Source organism: Carcharhinus amblyrhynchos, chromosome 5, assembly GCF_965287045.1.
Source record: "Carcharhinus amblyrhynchos chromosome 5, sCarAmb.v2.hapA, whole genome shotgun sequence".
NCBI lineage: Eukaryota > Metazoa > Chordata > Chondrichthyes > Carcharhiniformes > Carcharhinidae > Carcharhinus > Carcharhinus amblyrhynchos.
In genome coordinates, this window is record NC_137328.1 from 35,328,330 (window position 1) to 35,348,715 (window position 20,386).

Here is a 20,386-nt window from a genome sequence, read left to right on the forward strand (position 1 = left end):
CAATAATGTTAGAAACTAATTCAGCGAAGATAAAGATTAATCATTAATTACCAGAGTGAAGCATCCAACCAGTAACCAAGGTTTTCTCCCTGAAATGGTGTATTCATTGCCTGTCCTGGTGACAGCTTTATTGGGAATATAGTTAATCTTTTGAGGCTTGCACTTACAATTCTGTATGAGCAATAAATATTGTAACAAGATTAGATTTTCACATCTGTGCATTTGCAAATGTTTGCTTTAGTATATTTCTCCAATTGTGTTACTTAAAACATTGTGTAGAAACTAGAAATTGTATGGACTTAAGTCCATGAAAATGACAGCTGCTTCATTTTGTAGTGCTAATTTATTGAAGTAATTCTGTCTACATTCTCCTCTGTCCAAATCCTGCTGAATAATTGCAAAAGGAGGAGACAGTTTATGCCACAGTGGATCAATTTGTTGTTACACTGGAAATCCAGATGTGGTTAATTGCATTTCCGATTAGTAAATGAAAGAGGCAATTGTTGGTCATGTGACCATAATAAGAACATAAGAACATAAGAAATAGGAGCAGGAGTAGGCCATCCAGCCCTTCGAGCCTGCCCCGCCATTCAATAAGATCATGGCTGATATAATACTCGTCTGCAGTTTTTGCATGTGAACTTTATTTTACATTTTATTGGTAAAATGGCAAAATGAAAAAGCAGAGTATGAAAGTGTTTTCAATCACAGAGTGCTTTACTTCCTTGAAATCTAAATGAGGGTAGATATTTGTTAAGTAAATTCAAATATGCAACGAATGGTTAAGGTTTGGAATTCAGTGCCTGAAACGTGGAGACAGGTTCAGTCAAAGCATTTAAAATGGAATTAGACTTATCTAAAGAGGAGGATTTGCAGGATTATGAGAAGAAGGCAGGAGAAGGCCAAATGGTAGGACTCTGAAGAGTGCAGTTCAACAGAGGGATCTGGGAACACAGGTACAGAATTCCCTAAAAGTGACGTCACAGGTGGATAGGGTCGTAAAGAGTGCTTTTGGTACATTGGCCTTTATAAATCGGAGTATCAAGTATAAAAGTTGGAGTGTTATGGTAAGGTTATATAAGGCATTGGTGAGGCTGAATTTAGAGTATTGTGTACAGTTCTGGTCACCTATTTACTTGAAGGATGTAAATAAGGTTCAAAGAGTGCAGAGAATGTTCACAAGGATGTTGCCGGGACTTGAGAAGCTGAGTTACAGAGAGAGATTGAATAGGTTAGGACTTCATTCCCTGGAGCAGAATGACGGGAGATTTGATAGAGGTGTATAAAGATTTTGATGGGTACAGATACAGTGAATGCAAGCAGGCTTTTTCCACTGAGGCTAGGGGACAAAAAAACCAGAGTGCATGGGTTAAGGGTGAAAGGAGAAAAGTTTAAAGGGGGAGAGGTGGGATTGTGGAATGAGCTGCCGGATGAAGTGGTAAATGAGGGGTCACTTTTAACATTTAAGAAAAACTTGGACGGGTTCATGGATGAGAGGGGTGTGGAGGGATAGGGTTCAAGTGCAGGTCAGTGGGACTAGGCAAAAATGGTTTGGCACAGACAAGAAGGGTCAAAAGGCCTGTTTCTGAGCTGTAATTTTCTATGGTTCTAATTGCACCAAGTGAGTTGCTCATTGAGAGCCGGTGCTGTTGTGATGGGCCAAATGGCGGCCTCCTGCGCTCTAACAATTCTAAGATTCTGTGAAATGAATGAAGTATGCTTACCCATACTGTATGTGCTTTAGGCATTCTTTTATTAAAACTAGTGCATATAGCTAAAATAGTTGTGCTAGCCTCAATTACGATTTCAGTAGACAACAGAAAATTCCCTCATGGTAGGTTGGTGGAAAAGATAAAGGCCAGGTATCTAGATGTGTTGAGAACTGGCTTGCTAAGAGGAGACAGAGTAGTAGTGGAAGGGTCCTTGTCTAGCTGGAGGTCTGTCACTAGTGGTGTGCCACAGGGCTCAGTACTGGGACCTCTTCTTTTTGTAGTATATATAAATGACTTGGAAGAGGGAGTAAGTGGTGTGATCAGCAAATTTGCAGATGACACTAAGATGGCTGGATTGGCGGGCAGTGAGGAGCAGTGTCTGGCAATACAACGGGATATAGATAGGCTGGTATATTGGGCAGATATATGGCAAATGGAGTTTAATCCGGATAAATGTGAGGTGATGCATTTTGGCCGGAATAATGTAGGGAGGAGTTATATGATAAAGGGTAAGTCTATAAAGAGTATAGAAACACAGTGGGACCTGGGGGTACAAGTGCACAAGTCTTTGAAGGTGGCAGTACAAGTGGAGAAGGTTGTAAAGAAAGCTTATGGTATGTTAGCCTTTATAGGGAGGGGTATAGAGTATAAGAGCTGGAGTCTAATGTTGCAGTTGTATAGAACATTGGTTAGGCCGCATTTGGAGTACTGCATCCAGTTCTGGTCGCCTTACTACCGGAAGGACGTGGAGACCCTGGAGAGAGTGCAGAGGAGGTTTACCAGGATGTTGCCTGATATGGAAGGACTAGGTTATGAGGAAAGATTGAGCAAGTTGGGGCTGTTTTCCCTTGAAAGATGGCGACTGAGGGGGGATCTAATAGAGGTATATAAGATTATGAAGGGTATAGATAAACAGTGGTAAGCTATTTCCTATGTTAGAAACGCACAGTACGAGGGGCCACGGGCTTAGGGTGAGGGGGGAGAGGTATAACACGGATGTTAGAGGGAGGTTTTTCACACAGAGGGTAGTGTGGCTATGGAATGCTCTGCCAAGCAAGGTGGTGGAGGCAGGCACGCTGGACTTGTTTAAGAGTTACTTAAGCACATGAGTGGGTTGGAGATGGGAGGATATAGGAGATTGTTTTAAATAAGGTTCATTAGCATTGGGACGTCCCTGGTAATGTATAAGGATGTGGAATGATACTAATGTTTTTCTCTTTTAATTCGCAGGTTTTAAGTTGGTCCGCCTTGTTGTCCAACAACGGGCATACACACAATGGGTCGTTCAAGGGCTGCTCTTGGATGTTCGAGAGTAGCCTTGTGCTTCTTGTCGTTAGTGTGTGCTTAAACTGGACCAGATGCCGGGCAACACGACAGCTCAGTGACTATCACTGTTTGCTGTGCAGACACATGGATTTGGCCAGTGTCTGTGGGAGTTTGCGCATTCTCCCCGTGCTCGTGTAGGTTTTCTCCGGGTGCTCCGGTTTCCTCCCACACCCCAAAGATATGCTATTAGGTTGACTGGAGGTAATAAATTGTCCCGAAATTAGTTTTCCCTCAATGTGGAATGCCATAAGCATAGATAAGGGTCATGGGTGGAGGGGGGACTGGTAATGTTAAAATGGCAGCGCAGGCTCATTGGGCCAAAGGGCCTGTTTCCCGGGCTGTTTTTGTTCTTTATATCTGTTCCGTATCAATGATTTATAACTGATTTTGCACAGGAAAGGAAATCCACTGAATATGCTGGTCACTAGTCTCTTATAGTGCAATTAATGTTTGACAGATAGTATCAGGTTGTCTGAATATTTTAACTTTTATAGGTGGTTTATGGTCAGGCTTTAAGAAGTTGCCAATCAAATATAATTCAGGTAGTGAGCTCTGTCAGGTTGCTACATATGCAAGCTGTTGACCTCAAGTGTGTCTTATTTCCACACTGCCATAGGTGAAATCTTATCTCTGTCCAGAATTTTGCTCAGCAATCCCAGTACAAGATATCACCTATTGGCCTAACTGCTGCTCTAGAAGTCTTTACAAAATGTCTGTGATCAGTGCACGCCTATAGTCTCAAAATGTGAATGGATCACTTCATGGAAAACAATTCACCTTCAAGATTTAGAAGCATAGCTAGTTGAATCCACTTAGAGGATCCAAAGATGAGAGCAGCATTTGGCACTGAGACAAAAATATTTTTAAGCATAGGTTGTTAAGGATTCAACTTGCACTGGAGAACTTAGGCCCCCATGCAAAAGGTAAAACATCTGCTTTAGTGACTGTCAGTAGCTTGGCTCTCCAGTGAACCAACCTTGTCCAACAGGTTTGATAGTGTACCATCTGAGTTTTCATAAATCCTGTGAATAAAAAGTTTGAGGGTCCCAGGATAAACATGTGGGAAAGTTTAACTGCCAAGATTTGGAGCATGACTACTGAATGTGTAACGGATCCAGTAAAGAGTTAGGAACTGTAGAATGGAATCCCTTAAGTACAGAAGGAGGCAATTTGACCCATCGAGTCTGGACCAATTCTCTTACCTAGGCTCATCACCATCCCCCCCAAAACCCCATGTTTTTACTGCATAAATCCATGGCAACACGGTAGCACAGTGGTTAGCATTGCTGCCTCACAGCGCCAGGGACCCGGGTTCAATTCCGGCCTTGAGTCACTGTGTGGAGTTTGCACATTCTCCCTGTGTCTGCATAAGGTTTCCTCCAGGTGCTACAGTTTCCTCCCTCAGTCCAAAGATGTGCGGGATTGGCCATGCTGAATTGACCCTACTTTCAGAGGATTAGTAGGTTAAATATGTGGGGTTATGGGAATAGGGCCTGGGTGGGATTGTGGTCAGTGCAAACTTGATGGGCTGAATGGACTGTAGGGATTCTATGCAGGCTAGGTTGATTGGCCATGCTAAATTGTCCGTTAGTTTAAGGGGGATTAGCAGGGTAAATATGTGAGGTTAGGAGGATATGGTATGTGTGGGATTGTTATAGGTGTAGGCTCGATGGGCCAAATGGCCTCCTTCTGCACTGTAGAGATTCTATGAAATTGCACATCTTTGGACATTCTCTCCCCCAAACAGGTATCGGTTGAAATGCTTACTAGCAAAGGTAATAAGCTGTGCATAGTATGGTTCAGTTTGTATTAGTGCTTTAGACTGTTAGTTAGACTGGTTGTCTTTGCTGCATGATAGCTGTTCCAAGTCCTGTTTTACTGGCATCTCACCACTGGGTAGGTTTAGCTAACAGCCATAAGGATCCTATAGGACGGTCCTGTCAAATCACACTGGGTTCTTATACAAGAGATCTGTGTAAAACACCAGTGAGTTATCAACTGTATTGCAACCCTTTACAAGGAATCAATTGACTCCAACTGAATCCTTTGGAAAATCTCTGTTCCTTTTAGCAAATACATCCTGCACTCTGACCGCTGTCTGAGACTGAACCAGACTTTTTGTAATTGTGGTGTTGCATTTAAAAATATGAACTTCCAACTACATACATACTACTCAAACATCAAGAGTGTTCACTTCTATTTCCATACAATGAAGATGACATGACCACGCATCTGACAACTCATCTCCCTCTGAAGCCCACACCCTCGTCTTTTAAAATCTCTACCCTTGACTATTACAATGTTTTCCTGATTAGACTCCCGTTTTCCTCCTCCTATAGTGTGCATCCAAAACTCTGCTGCCCTTATCCTAACTTCCTTATTCCACTAAATCCTGTTCACCAGTGCTCACTAACCTACTTTGCTTCACCAACAGCCAAAGCCTCAATTTTAAAATTCTCACCCTTGTTTTCAAGTAGCCTTACCCCTCCTTACCTCTGTAAACTCCTTCAGATCTTAACTGAGGATGAGTAAGAGGTCAGAGATCTTTCATCATTGCTCTAACATTGGAGGCTATGCCTTCAGTTACCTAGGCCCTAATTTCTAGAATTCCTTTCCTAAACCTCTGCCTCTTTCCTCTTTTAAGACACAGCTAGAAATTTATTTTGTAGTCTTAATATTTTCTTATGTGGCCTGACGTCATATTTTGCTTGACAAATTTCCTGTGAAGCACCTTGGGATGTCATATGAACATACACAGGAATTAGGAGCAGGAATAAACCATTCAGCATCTCAAGCTTCTCTGCCATTCAATAAGATCATGGCTGATTGGATTGTGGCCTCAACTCCATATTCCACCTATTCCTCATAACCTTTGTCTCTTCTGTTACTCAATAATCGATCTACTGCTACCTTAAAAATATTCATGACCCTGCTTCCATCTCTCACTAAGGAACAGAGTTTCAAACACAGAATACTCTGAGAAAATAATTTGCATTTCAGATTTAAATGGGAAATACTTTATTAACTGTGTATTCTAGTTCTAGTCTCTCCCACAAGGAGAAATATCCTTTCAGCATGAACCATTTCACGTCCCCTCAGGATCTTATTGGTCAATAAGATCATCTCTCATTCTGCTGCACTCCAATGAAACAGACCCAGCGGGTCAAACCTTGCCTCATAAGATAAATCAGTCAAATTATTCAAACTGTTTCTAATACATTCATATCCTTTCTTAAATAAGGGGACTAAAACTATACACAGTATGCCAGATGCAGTCTCACCAACTGTACAACCAGCAAAACATCCCTACTTTTATATTCCATTTCCCTTCAATAAACAGCACTCTATTTGCCTTTCTAATCATTTGCTGTACCTGCATAACTTTCGTGATGCATGTACTAGAACACCCAGATATCTCTGTACCTCAGTTTTGTAATTTCTTTCTATTTAAATAATTTGCTGCTTTTCTATTCTTCCTACCAAAGTTGACAAGTTCCTACATCTTCCTACATCTTCCTACATCTGCCAAATTCTTGCCCATTCACTTAACCTATCTATATCCATTTTCAGGCTCCTTATGTTCTTTCCATAACTTACCATCCTACTTCGTGATATCAGAAAATGTAGCAATCATATCTTCAGTCTATTCACCAAGTCATTGATATAAATTGAAGTAGTTGAGGTCCCAGCACTGAACCTTGCAGCACTACATTCGTTACATTTTACAAACTGGAAAGAAAACCATTTACGCTTCTTCTTTGTTTCTTGTTACCTTAACATTCCTCTATCCATGCTAATATGTTATCCACTACACCATAAGCTATTATTTTGCATACTAAACTCTGATCTGGCGTCTTGTCAAGTGTCATAAGCAACAGCACTTCCATATGTTCACCTTTATCCACATTGCTTATACTTTTTTAAAGAATTCTAATAAACTTAAACATAATTTCCCTTTCACAAATCCATGTTGACTTTGCCTGATGGCACTGAGATTTTCTAAGTGCTCTGCTACAACTTCTTTAATAACAGATTCAAGCTGTTTTCCTACAACAGATTTTAAGGCCACCGACCTGCAGTTTTCTGCTTCCATCCCTCCTTAAGTGCAGAAATCACATTCACTCTTTTCCAATATGTTGGAACCTATCCAGAATATAGGGAATTTTGGAAAATTAGAATCAATGCATCTACTATTCCAGCAGCCACTTCTTTTAAAACCCTAGGATGAAGTCCATCAGGCCTGGGGACATTAGATCTTAGTTCTAATAATTTTCTCAGTACAGTTTCCTTGATGACTGTAATTGTTTTAGGTTCCTCCCTCAGACCCTTTCACCTTCTGATTCACAGCTGAGGCTGGCAGACTCCTGGGGACCATGATTCTGGAGGAAGGCCTACTGCTAGCCTGTCAAGTGCCCGAGTGGCCTTCTTGGAAAGATGATGGTGGCCCCCTCCAAAAGATTCTGATAAATAATACTGTGAGGGAAAGGAACTATTGTTAGAGATGATGGGCTACGATCAAGTGGTTAAGAGTGGAACCAAATGAGATAATTCCACTGAACTGGAGGGCAGAGATATTAAAGGTGGTTTGCTGAAGGCTGCAGAGAGGACAAAAAGGAATAATGCACCAAGATGACAGTTCAGATTTACATACCATGCAAGTTTAAGTTTTAATATCTCGTATTGCATGAGTTAGATAAAAGGGTTATATTGTGGCAGGACAGTTCCAACGTGTGTTTCTGTGAATTTTGCTGATTATAGTGTTCCTAGATAGTATGATATTTCAGTAATCAGGATTGGGAACATAAATAAATGCATACTGAAGTTTTGAGAGAATGAAGATGTGTGAGATGTGGCAGAAGTCATGGTTCATGCCACCCAAGAGTTCCAAAAATTAGAAAGTAAATTTAAAAGCAGAATCTTTAAGATCTTAAGCAGAATCTTAGAATTCAACAGATCAAGATAACAAAATAGAACATATACATCCATGTTGTTATTGCAGTGTGTTGAGTGAGTATCTACCCCTATATATTGCTTGAACAAATTTGTTATGCAAAGGTAAATGTTGAAATATTTAATAACTTGTAAAGAAGTCACATAAACAATAATACAAGCCAAAGCAGACATTTTACTGATGATAGGTAACCAAAGGAATAAACTATTCTAACCATACAAAATGTAACAAGCATGAATACTTATCTAAACTGCATCAAACTTAACAATTCAGCTCTATGCAAAAATGATTACTCCTTTCCTTTCACTGTTCATCAGGGCTTGGCTTAGAGGTTGTACAGATGCCCTGCACACAGAGTTCACTGCCTCTCCCTTCCCAGTGAAAACACAACCCAGGGTGATTCACTCTCAAATTTACCCACTCTCCTATTGGGTGAAGCCTGGTGACATCTGGTGCTCTTTGCGTGTGTGCAAACTCAGAAACTCCATATCACAGTGAATTAGTACAATGATTTTTACATTAAAAACAAGGGTTGTATTGTTGCTGAGAAGCTGTTCCCTCCCAGAAACAAATGCAACTATTCACTATTTCTATTAGTTTACAGATTCCTGAGATATAGTTTTAGATTGTTTCTTGCGCTTTTTTTTCCGTTTCATTATTGCAACATTATCTGGGGCTGACAGCTCTCCTTCCCTGACATGTACTTTTGTTTTCTTAGCCCTTCTCCTTTTTGTCAAGTCTATAATCTCCCTTTCTGCATGTTTTTTCTTTTTCCTGATCTTGTTCCTCTTTCTTCTTATTGGATCTAGATGTTCCTCATTCTGTGTGATATTACTGTGCATAAACAACAGAGGGCCCTGTTGGGTTTTATATTGTGGGGCACTAATTGTTACTGACTGGGCTGCAAATCCTCTTGGAAAATCCTCTTCAGCACCTTCACTAGAGGTTTTGGGACAGTGGGATGTCTGATGGTAACACCTCCTTTTGCGTTTTGCCATCCCATCGCTTCTTCTGGACTCTTTTCCCCCTTGTTCTACCCTTTTTTTCTTCAGCAACTCTTTCTTCCTTTTTTTTCTTGCTTTTTTGGTAAGCGATTCTTCATTTGCAGTCTCCCTGCGCGTTCTCTTATTTAGACAGCTGGTTTCCAGAATCCCAGCATCTTGGAGCTCTGCAGGAAGAAGGCAAAATTAATGTTCAAGAAACTTGGCTTCCACTTTTTTTTAACATGGGCTGTGATCATATCAAAAGTACACTTTGAAGATGAAGATTATAAGCATAGAATGCAACTGCCACATTTTCTAATTAGCTCAAGAATATATACGCCAATATACATAAGCTTATGTATATACTGTTATTATTTTAAAAAATAGTACTTCGGATGCCACAGTGTTGGGCTGGAGCCAGACCAGGTAAATGCAGGGAACAAGTTCCCTACTCTTACGTTCATTATGGAACCAGTTAGCTTTTTACAACAATCAGGCAGATTCATAGTAATTTTTGTGATGTTAGTCCACAGATGATCCTTTTTATTAAACTCAGTTTTGCCATTGTGGGATTTCAATTCGTGACCTCTAGGTTGCAAGTCTAGTTCAATATCAGTAGGTTAATATGTTATCAATACAAACTAGCACTGCTGTTGCACCAACTTGGTTTGTATTTTCCTGAGTATAAAAGGTCGTCTAATTGAAGTGTTTAAAATGATAAAGGATTCAATAGGGTAGATACAGATAAACTAATCCCTCTGAAGGGGGAAATGTAGAATAGGCAGATATACTCTTAAAATTAAAACGGGGCCATTGAGGAGCGAAATAAGGAAGCATTTTTTTCACACCAGGGAGGGTTGTAACCTGGAAATTTCTTCCTGCAAAGGACTATGGATACTGTGTCAATTAAAATTTTCAATATTGAGATCCATAGATTTTTATTGGACAAGGTACAGATTTCACATAAGTAATGGTCAAAAGCAGCAATGGAGACATGAGGAAAAACATTTTCACGCTGCGGGTGTTTGGAATTTAGGTCATACTGTCTTGAGTGTGCAGTGAGGCTGGTTCAATTGAGGCATTTAAGAGGGAATCGAATTATTATCTGAGAAGGAAGAATCTGCAGGGTTTAGCAAGCACAGACCCAGAGTGGCAGTAAGTAAACTGCTCTGTTGGAGAATCAGTGCAGTTAAGATGGGTCGAATAGCCTCCTCTGTGCTGCTACCATTCTGTGATGGGTATCAGCAGTCACCCTGGTTCATGCATTTCCTCTTCCTTCGCCCCTTTTCATATCACTCTGCAGTTTGTTGATTTGCAGTCCTGTGACAGTAGCCTGCTATTGGTATTGCTCAGATTAATACAGCAGCACTGTTGAGATTAGAGACTGAACCTGTGTGCCTCAATTTCACAACGCTCTATATCAAAACACACGTTACAAATAAATAATTCTTACAGAGCGGTTCCTTGTATTTCCAACATTAAACAGGTCTAACCTTTAACTCTCTTCCGTATCCTCCGCTCCCTCATTTTTATATCACGCTTAGTGTCATAGTAACACACAAATGGTAATGTCGGGAAGGTATGACTTTGCATCCATTTGCTTGAACATTCCTGAAAATCATCAAAACTTTGTTCTTTAATATAAAGATAAACATACCCAATCTGGGAGATATGAAAATATCTGATTGTTTCCCCTTTACTCTCCCCATCCACCATATGCCAGTGTATTGGAAGTCATCAGTAATCAGCAAATGCAGCAACATTCAAGTAAACATTTTGATACTGAATTATTGAGAACAGTAACATTTCAGATTGTACTTTGAGCTCACTGGATTTTTGACTAGTATCATAAGGGTGTCATAGTTTGCAGGGAGACTTGGACAGGTTGCAGAGCTGAGCCGAGAGGTGGCGGATGGAGTTTAATGCGGAGAAGTGTGAGGTAATTCACTTTGGCAGGAATAACAGATGTGTCGAGTATAGGGCTAATGGGAGGACTCTGAATAGTGTGGATCAACAGAGGGATCTAGGTGTATGTGTACACAGATCCCTGAAAGTTGGGAACCAAGTAGATAAGGTTGTTAAGAAGGCATACAGTGTCTTGGCGTTTATTGGTAGGGGGATTGAATTTAGGAGTCGCAGCGTCATGTTGCAACTGTACACAACTCTGGTGTGGCCGCACTTGGAGTATTGTGTGCAGTTCTGGTCCCCACATTATAGGAAGGATGTGGAGGCTTTGGAGAGGGCGCAGAGGAGGTTTACCAGGATGTTGCCTGGTATGGAGGGGAGGTCCTATGAGGAGAGACTAAGGGATTTGGGGTTGTTTTCGTTAGAAAGAAGGCGGCTAAGAGGGGATCTTATTGAAACATATAAGATGATTAGAGGTTTAGATAGGGTGGACAGTGATAGCCTTTTTCCTCGGATGGAGAAAGCTAGCACGAGGGGGTATGGCTTTAAATTAAGGGGGGGTAGTTATAGGACGGATGTCAGGGGTAGGTTCTTTACCCAGAGGGTGGTGAGGGATTGGAATGCCCTGCCTGCTGCAGTTGTAAATGCGCCTCGTTTGGGGGCGTTTAAGAGATCCGTGGATAGGTTTATGGATGGAAAGGGATTGGTTTAGGTTAGAGGGTCATTGTTTTTTAACTGGTCAGCGCAACATCGTGGGCCGAAGGGCCTGTTCTGCGCTGTAATGTTCTATGTTCTATCCGAAATACAATATTATAGTCACTGGGTTTGTTTTTAATTAAATTCTACAACTGTGCATTACACTTGAACACCTGAACTGGAATTTTAGATAATTCAATGTTTGAAGCTTACGTAGCCATAGTGTCCTTTTTTTGAACAGTTGTAGCAATATACAGATTCCTTTGCAGCAGGCTGGGAACATCCATTTATAATTGGTCCTTGACTGGTCTGCAACATGGAAAATGACAAGTGACAATCTGAAGAATCATCTGGAAACACTACAATCTAAATATCACAAATACAGATACTTATACAAATAAAATATCGTCATTGTAAAATAATTGTATTCTTGGGCTCATATATGTGAGAAATATTTTTCCAGTTTGGCCAACCAGTATCATCAGGTAACATACATCATGATCAGATGCAGCACATGACAATATGTTCTAACCCCAATCTTGAAAAATGTTTCCCAATCTAGACAGCTTTATTAAATGGCTGATAGCTTGTTGTCAACACAGTATATAATCCTCTGTCGTGTTTTGTAAATAGCTGAAGCAGAGGAAAATGCGGAGCTCTGAGGAGACTGTGAGCAATTTGGTTCATTTTGAATGAGCTAGTACACATGTTGGGGTGAACGGCTCATCTCTTGAGTTGCAAACTTTAAAAGTTCTAATGCTTATTTTTAGAGGCCGTAAATCAGGGATAAGTGCCAGGATTGAAACAAACATATTTAATTTTCTCCCCTCCCCAAACAAATTTGTTGTTAAAATGTCAGGTCCATTTCAGTAATAAGAAAATAACAAGTTTGGGCAGATACTGGTTGGTTATCTGCAAACAGTATTGTTAACAGTAAATGCTGTACGGTTATTACTGCTAATTTACGTCATTGGTATTTCTGCTGCTTTTAATAACCAAACCACTTATGTTTCATCACAGACCACCTTTTAATTTGTGCTTTAGACCTCCAGGACATTCAGCTAAGAGCATCAAGGGAGGACCGAGAGGCAGGGGCTATGATAGACAGCTTGATCACTGCTACTTGTATTTGTCCAGAAGTAATTATTCAGGTATATTACCTCTTTTTGATGAGAAAGTTGTGAACATCCCTTACCTAATTTCTTTCAGTGGGGTTGTGACAGATTTGCTGACTGTTTTATGCTTTAGCAATGACATTGAGGGTACTGAATCTTTAAATTCAGTATCCTGAATTCCACATAATCTGTGGTAAAACATTTAAAGCACCTCACCACACCACCCAAGCCTGTAACTGGACTGTGTTATTGGACAAATATCTTCAGCTGCTTCACCAATGACCTTCCTTTCATTATAAATCAGAAGTGGGATATTTGTACAAAGTTCAGCACCATTTGCCACTCCCTGTCCACAGACAACAAGACGTGGATAATATTTAATCTTGGACTGATAGGTGGTAAGTTACATTTGTGCCACACAAGTGCCAGGTGATGGCCATCTTCAACAAGAGAGAATCTAACAATCTCTCCATGACATTTAATGACAATATCATAGTTGAGTCCCCTACTATCAACACTCTGGCGGTTATCATTGACCAGAAACTGGACTAATTCAGCCACATAAATACTGTGGCAAAACAGCAGGTCAAAGATTGGGAGTTTTGTGGTAAATAACTTACCTAACTCCCCAGTGCCTCTCCACCATCTACAAGGCAAATATTGGGGTCCTTGAGCTTCACCTCCTCATTCCATTTGAGAGTTCTTGATAAGAGAGGGGATTAAGGGTTATGGGGAGAGGGCGGGAAAGTGGAACTGAGCCACAACAGATCAGCCATGATCTTATTGAATGGCGGGGCAGGCTCGAAGGGCTAGATGGCCTACTCCTGCTCCTATTTCTTATGTTCTTCTGTTCTTATGAGTGGGCAATGGAGCTATCAGGGGAGTCTGAGTAGAGAGTCGTGACTGACAGCCAGGTCGGGGTGTACCACAGAGGTGACGAGCCACAAAACATTCAATCATATGACCTATCTTGTAAGTTGCAATGTGCCCAGAGACTTGTCCCTCCTTTGCACTGAACCATGTACCTTGTTTTGCAGGAAATGACCTTGATAAGGCCAGGCCATCAGGAGTCGCCCCCCACCCCCACCACAGCTCCCACTGAGACCCTGTCAACACTTCAGAGGAAAGCTCTGAGGCACACCCCCACCCACTCACCAAAGATGATGATGGCAGCTTTTAAAGAGAATTGGATAGTACCAGAGGACATTACCAATTGCCAATATCAACTAGCACTGGGCCAGGAAGGCAGGTTGGGTTGTCAACAATTTTAAAGGGATTAGGGACAAAAGAACTGGAGGTAGGTTTCATAGGCGAGTTAAAGTTCATTTATTTATTAGTTTCACAAATAGGCTTACATTAGCACTGCAAAGAAGTTACTGTGAAAATCCGCTAACTGCCACACTCTGGCACCTGTTTGAGTACACAGAGAGAATTTAGCATGGTCAATGCACCTAACCAGCACATCTTTAGGACTGTGGGAGGAAACCCACACAAATACTCCTATTGAGTGGTGGCCAGAACTGCACACAGTGTTCTAGCTGTACTCTAACAGTGTTTTATACAGCTCCATCATAACGTTCCTGCTCTTATATTCAATGTCTTGGTGAATAAAGACAAGTATCCTATTTACTTCTGAACCACCTTATCTCCCTGTCCTGCTGTCTTCAGGGATGTATGGATATTTCTCCCAAGCTCCCTCAATACTTTTCAGTGTGCTGCAGTTCCTGACATATTCTTAGGTGGGCTTGAAGAGGATATGAAGGAAAATAGGAGAGAATACTCCAAAATAATCCTAGCTACTTGTCTTCACCTGCAATGCTTCTCCCTGAAAGATAAGTTCAAGCATGTCACATCCTGAACTTTATGTTACAGCTATGTTGTTTGTTTGTAAAGCAGCCCAATTTTGCCAAATCTTACTGTGCTCTTCGCACTCACCAAACAATAATCAGCTTATTGTCATGACACCTTTTATATATAAAGCCACTCATTTTTCCATTAATGGATTTATATAGGTGGCATTTCTATGTAATTATATTAGCTCCCCTTCAAACAATCTAAAAGTTCAAAACAACTAACAAATTCATCCAATATGTTCCAATTGAGTTGTCTCACTTCCTCTAATTTTGAATTGAACCAGTTCATTCAGTGACGTCATCCTGATTTCCTGCAGCCCGACCCTGTTTTCACAGTAATGCATGGAGAGAGGACAGACTTAATATGTTTATCATCTGTCACCATAGATAGCTACAGAGTTAGCAGTATTCTCTGAACTAGGCACAAATTATCATACTCAAAGAGCAGTACCATATCTGAGAGATGGGGAAGTATAGGCAGCATTTTAACATTTAATAAGGATCAAATTAAGTGGAAAGATCTTAGATGACTTTATAAATTCATAATCTCTTGTAATATCCTATGCACTTGAGATGCATCTCTACACTGGGGAAGCAAAAGCAATTTCCTGCCAATAAAGTACCAAGACGTTATTTACTTTCTACTTGAAACAGCACACACTGTTTCCTACTCAAATCTTAAAAGTTATCTTCTGCATTAAAGGGTCAAGTACTGTCAGTCTATACTCAAAATATTGCTCCCTAGTGAAACTTCATAATATTTTTCAGTCAACTAATGATATTAATAACACTAACAATTATTTTACTATTCCTTAGGAACACAGGGGACATAACAACAGCTCTTCAGCTCTTAAGAGTGCAAGGTACAATTTTGAAAAAGAGTTACAAGGGAGCACTGAAATTAAACAAAAACTTCCTACCCTGAATCAAAACATTTGATAATTGAAAAAACAAGCTGTGACAACAAAATACAGTTTGGAAGTACATCTTTCAAGTGGCTGTGGAACTTGTTCCAAATATAGTAAAGATAGGACATGATGGGAAGTACAGCAGCACACAGTTATCAGGGTACTCAAATGAGAAGAAGTAGACCATGATTAATATTAGTTGTATTTTCATCTTCTGAACTAAATATCTTATGAAATCTAAAACCAAGATTAAAATTTGAAATAAGAATGAGAATAAAAATAAAACAACTTAGGTCAGAGTACACAATGTTTTGAAAGAACGTTACACATCAAAATGGATGAATAATGTTACGTGGTGTCACCTGAGCCCCAGTTTATTGTTACTTGCTCAATATTTTGGAAGTGACCAGCACAAAAGTACAGAAATCAAGAAGTAAACTGGTCACCAAAGGCTTTCTCAAAAACAGTAACTAAGGGTAGAATGGGAAAGCCAAGATCTGTGAAATACAAATAAGTTGAGATCAGCACAACAGCAAACAATAGGATGATGAATTTGGGTGTACTGAAATAGAAAGAAAAGCTCTCTTACGACTACAGAGAATATGTAAGCAGGTACACAAAATTTGCCATTTGATGGATAAATACTGTAGAAGAAAAAAACGTTCTCACTCTGGAGTAAAATTCAATGATCGATTTCTGAAATTCTGGGATAATCAGACTTGGAAAATAATTGCTGATGAAAAGACCATCAGCTGGTAGTCTTTGTTTAGTAGTTCATAATAATTTCACTGAATATTTTTAAGACTAAGTTAGATAGATTCTTGATTGACAAGGAATCAAAGGGTACAGGGGATAGATAGGAAAGTGGAGTTGAGACCACTATCAGATTAGCAACGATCTTATAAAATGCCGGAGCAGGTTTGATGGGCCAAATGGCTTATTCCTGCTCCCAATCTGTATGGTTATGTATGCATCATTTAAGAGATGGATAAAGAAGTATATGTCTTGAGGAAGATGTGCACCATGAACTGGGTGAGGATAAAAGGTCTTTGAAGGTAGTGAATGTGCTTGCTATCTACCTGATCACGATGGTCATTTTGTTTGCAAATACAGTTCTGTGTCAGCACTCTCTGTTCTTCATTTGAAATTCTGCGAAACTGACACAGTTAATGAATTTAAGAACAAATCTGTAGTTAGAAAGTAATTTTAACACCTTCACATCTCAACATATTTCACAGTTTTTACATGTAGTTATTGCTGTTATGCAGGCAAATGTGACAGCCAATGGCCTTAAAGAATATGACAGTAGCTGTCAATTGCAGCAAACTGGCCTCAGCTGAGCATGACTTGGAGATAAATAGTGCAGGCCACAGGAACTTTAAAAAGGTCAGGAAAATTGGGAGAATGTAGAAGGAGCAATATTGGAACAACTATTACAGTAGAAAGTATTTTAGTAAGGTTGATCAGGTAGTGGAAACAATATGGGTGGAACTAAGGAAGCAAGACAATGCTGGGAGTTATCTACAGACCTAACAGTGATGTAGTGGAGGATGTACAAAGATCAGAGAAGCATGTGGCAGAAACAATGTGGTTACAGTGGGAAACTTTAATTGTCTTACAAACTGGAAGAAGCATAACAGCTCAAGTAGTAAAGCAATGCATTTCTGGAAAGTAATGCTTTTGGAACAATACGTATTTGAATCAACAAGGGAGCACACCATATTAATTTAGTGATGAGTAAAACCCAGGATTAGATAATAATGTCACAGTAAGGGAATTTTTGCGAGTAGTTACCGTAATATAGAATCATAGAATCCTACAGTGCAGAAGGAGGTCATTTGGCCCAATGAGTCTGTACTGACTCTCTGAAAGGGCAGACCCTATCCCCATAATCCTATGCATTTATCTTGCTAATTCCACTAACGGGCAACTTAGCATGGCCAATCAACCTAACCTGCACATAGTCTTTGGATCCAGAGCACCTGGAGGAACCCACACACACATACTGACTTGTAGTTATGGTTTGGGAGATAGGACGCAGAGTACCGATAAAGGAAACGTACTCCAACTGGCAGATTACATGATTTTCCCAGGGATTTGTCGGTGGATGAAGACAGAAAGAGTTCTACATCATATTTGCATATTATTCTCAGTTTGGAGGCACAGTAAGATGTGTAGATGGTTCAATTGTACAGAATCAGTAACTCTGATCATAAGAATGGAAAAGCAGATGTTATGAGGATGTATTACATAAAATATTAATTTGTGTCATCAGCTGGACATTATACGTACTAAACATTTTTGAAAAGCACGCTTCTTTGCTAAGCAAAGCTTACAGAAACGGCGAGTCTGTGGATCTCAGAGAGGTCATGTGATCCAGCTCGAATGTAAAACAAAGAACAACAGCACGGGAAACAGGCCCTTCGGCTCAAAGAGCTCGCGCCGCCATTTTAACATTGTGAGTTCCCTCTTCCACCCATGACCCTTGTCTACGCTTATGGCACTCCACATTGGAAACCAGATTGAGGGGAAACTAATTTAGGGACAATTTGTTACGCCAATCAGCCTAACAGCACATCTTTGGGGTGTGGGAGGAAACCAGCGCACCCGGAGAAAACCCACGCAAGCACGGGGAGAATGCGCAAACTCCCACAGACACTGGCCCATATATGGATTTTGACATAGGAAGAGAAAGATTGACACAGGGCAACAGCCTTACCCTATCACTTTCTTCTGAAACCTCTCTCATCAAAGCTCAACTGTTTGTAAGACCATAAGACATAGGAGCAGAAGTAGACCATTCAGCCCATCGCGACTGTGTACTGAATGACATCATGACTGGTCGGATATAAATGTCAACTTTCCTGCTTTACCCCCATAACACTTGATTCCTTTAGTGATTAAAAATATGTCTGTCTCAGCTTTGAACATACTTAACGACCAAGTCCAACCCTCTGCAGTAAAATATTCCACAAATTCACTACCCTCAGAAGGAATTTCTCCTTATCTCTGTCAAAAATGGCATTTTGAAAAACCCACCAGAAGACCTCAATACTGCAAACTGAGAGTTCTTAAAGGAGAATCCTTAAACAACACTGTCTAATATATTCCAACATATTTTCTGGCTCACTTATTTTACTTTTGAGCTTCTGGGGATTCCCTTGAATGTTTGCATAAGGATGTGCGTGGTATTGATGTTTTTCTCTTTTAATCCACAGGTGCTTCGGTCTGTCTTGTTGTCCAACAAGGGGCATACTCGTGATGGGTCGTACGAGGGCTGCTCTTGGATGTTTCGAGAGTAGCCTAGTGTTTCACGTTGTTAGTGTACGCTTAAACTGGACCAGATGCTGGGCAACACGACAGCCCAGAGACTATCACTGTTTGCTGTGCAATATCACCTTTTTAAATTCAAATTTTCTATTACCAACTCAAGATTGGGACAAAGAGAGGTGTCAATTCACCCCGGTTAACTTGGTTGGAACATATTTATTTTACAGGATGTGAAACCTGCAAGTGTTCATGTTCCAAGAGCCTTAGATGTACTTTTACAATGAATATGAAAAGTTATTATACAGGTACAGCAATTAGGAAGGCCAATGGCATGCTGACCTTAATTGCAAGGTGTTTGGAGTAAATGAATACAAAAGTCCTGCTACAATTGTTCAGGGCTTTGGCAAGACCATATCTGGTATACTATGTGCAATTTTGGTCTCCAGATTTGAGGAAGGATATGCTTGAATTGGAGCAGTACAGCAAAGGTCCCTGGTATGTGGGATTGTCCTAATGATGAAAGGCCAAGTCTATATTGGTTTGGATCAAGGAAAACACCAAGGCTTTTTAGAACAAAGAACAGTACAGCACAGGAAACAGGCCCTTCAGCCCTCCAAGCCTGTACTGCGCATTGGTCCAACTAGACCATTCGTTTGTATCACTCCATTCCCAGGCTGCTCATGTGACTATCCAAGTAATTCTTAAATGATGCCAGCGTGTCTTCCTCCACCACCCTACTTGGCAGCGCATTCCAGGCTCCCACCACCCTCTGCATAAAAAACATCCCTCTGATATCAGAGTTATCAGGTCATGCGAGGGTTGCTCTTGGATGTTTTGAGAGTAGCCTAGTGCTTCATGTCATTAGTGTACGTTTAAACTGGACCAGCTGATGGGCAACACGACAGCTCAGTGACTATCACTGTTTGCTGTGCAGGTACATGGATTTGGGCTGGTGTCTGTGGGAGTTTGCGCATTCTCCCCATGCTTGCGTGGGTTTTTTCTGGGTGCTCCGGTTTCCTCCCACACCCCAAAGATGTGCTCTTAGGCAGATTGGTGTAACAAATTCTCCCTAAATTAGTCTCCCTTCAATCTGGTTTCCAATGTGGAGTGCCATAAGCGTAGACAAGGGTCATGGGTGAAGAGAGGACTCACAATGTTGAGATGGCAGCATGGGCTCATTGGGCCGAAGGGCCTGTTTCCCGTGCTGTGTTGATCTTTGTTCCTTATACCTCGCCCCTCTCACCTTGAGCCCGTGATCGTTACCTCCGACCTGGAAAAAAGCTTTCCACTGTTCACCCTATCTATACCCTTCATAATTTTGCACACCTCTATTAGGTCTCCCCTCATTCTCCATCTTGCCAGGGGGAACAACCCCAGTCTACCCAATCTCTCCTCATAGCTAAGACCCTCCATACCAGGCAACATCCTGGTAAACCTTCTCTGCACTCTCTCTAAAGCCTCCACGTCCTTCTGGTAGAGTGGCGACCAGAATTGGATACAGTACTCCAAATGTGGCCTAACCAGCATTCTATACAGCTGCAACATCAGACTCCAGCTTTTACACTCTATACCCAGTCCTATAAAGGCAAGCATACCATATGCCTTCTTCACCACCTTCTCCATCTGTGCTGCCACCTTCAGGGATTTGTGGACTTGCACACCTCGGT

At 40.8% G+C, this 20,386-nt stretch overlaps 1 protein-coding gene across 1 annotated transcript in view; it reads right to left on the reverse strand.

Annotated features, from left to right (window-relative positions):
* Positions 1-8,094: 8,094 nt before the first annotated feature.
* The window catches only part of zcchc7 (zinc finger, CCHC domain containing 7), a 299,729-nt gene continuing 287,437 nt past the window's right edge, over positions 8,095-20,386 (reverse strand). The window contains exons 7-9 of the mRNA XM_080189647.1: positions 11,787-11,882; positions 10,466-10,583; positions 8,095-9,157 (exon numbers count right to left, since the gene is read on the reverse strand). Coding sequence (XP_080045773.1) covers positions 8,583-9,157; positions 10,466-10,583; positions 11,787-11,882 — 789 coding nt within the window. The 3' untranslated portion in view covers positions 8,095-8,582. The remainder of the gene's footprint in view (positions 9,158-10,465; positions 10,584-11,786; positions 11,883-20,386) is intronic.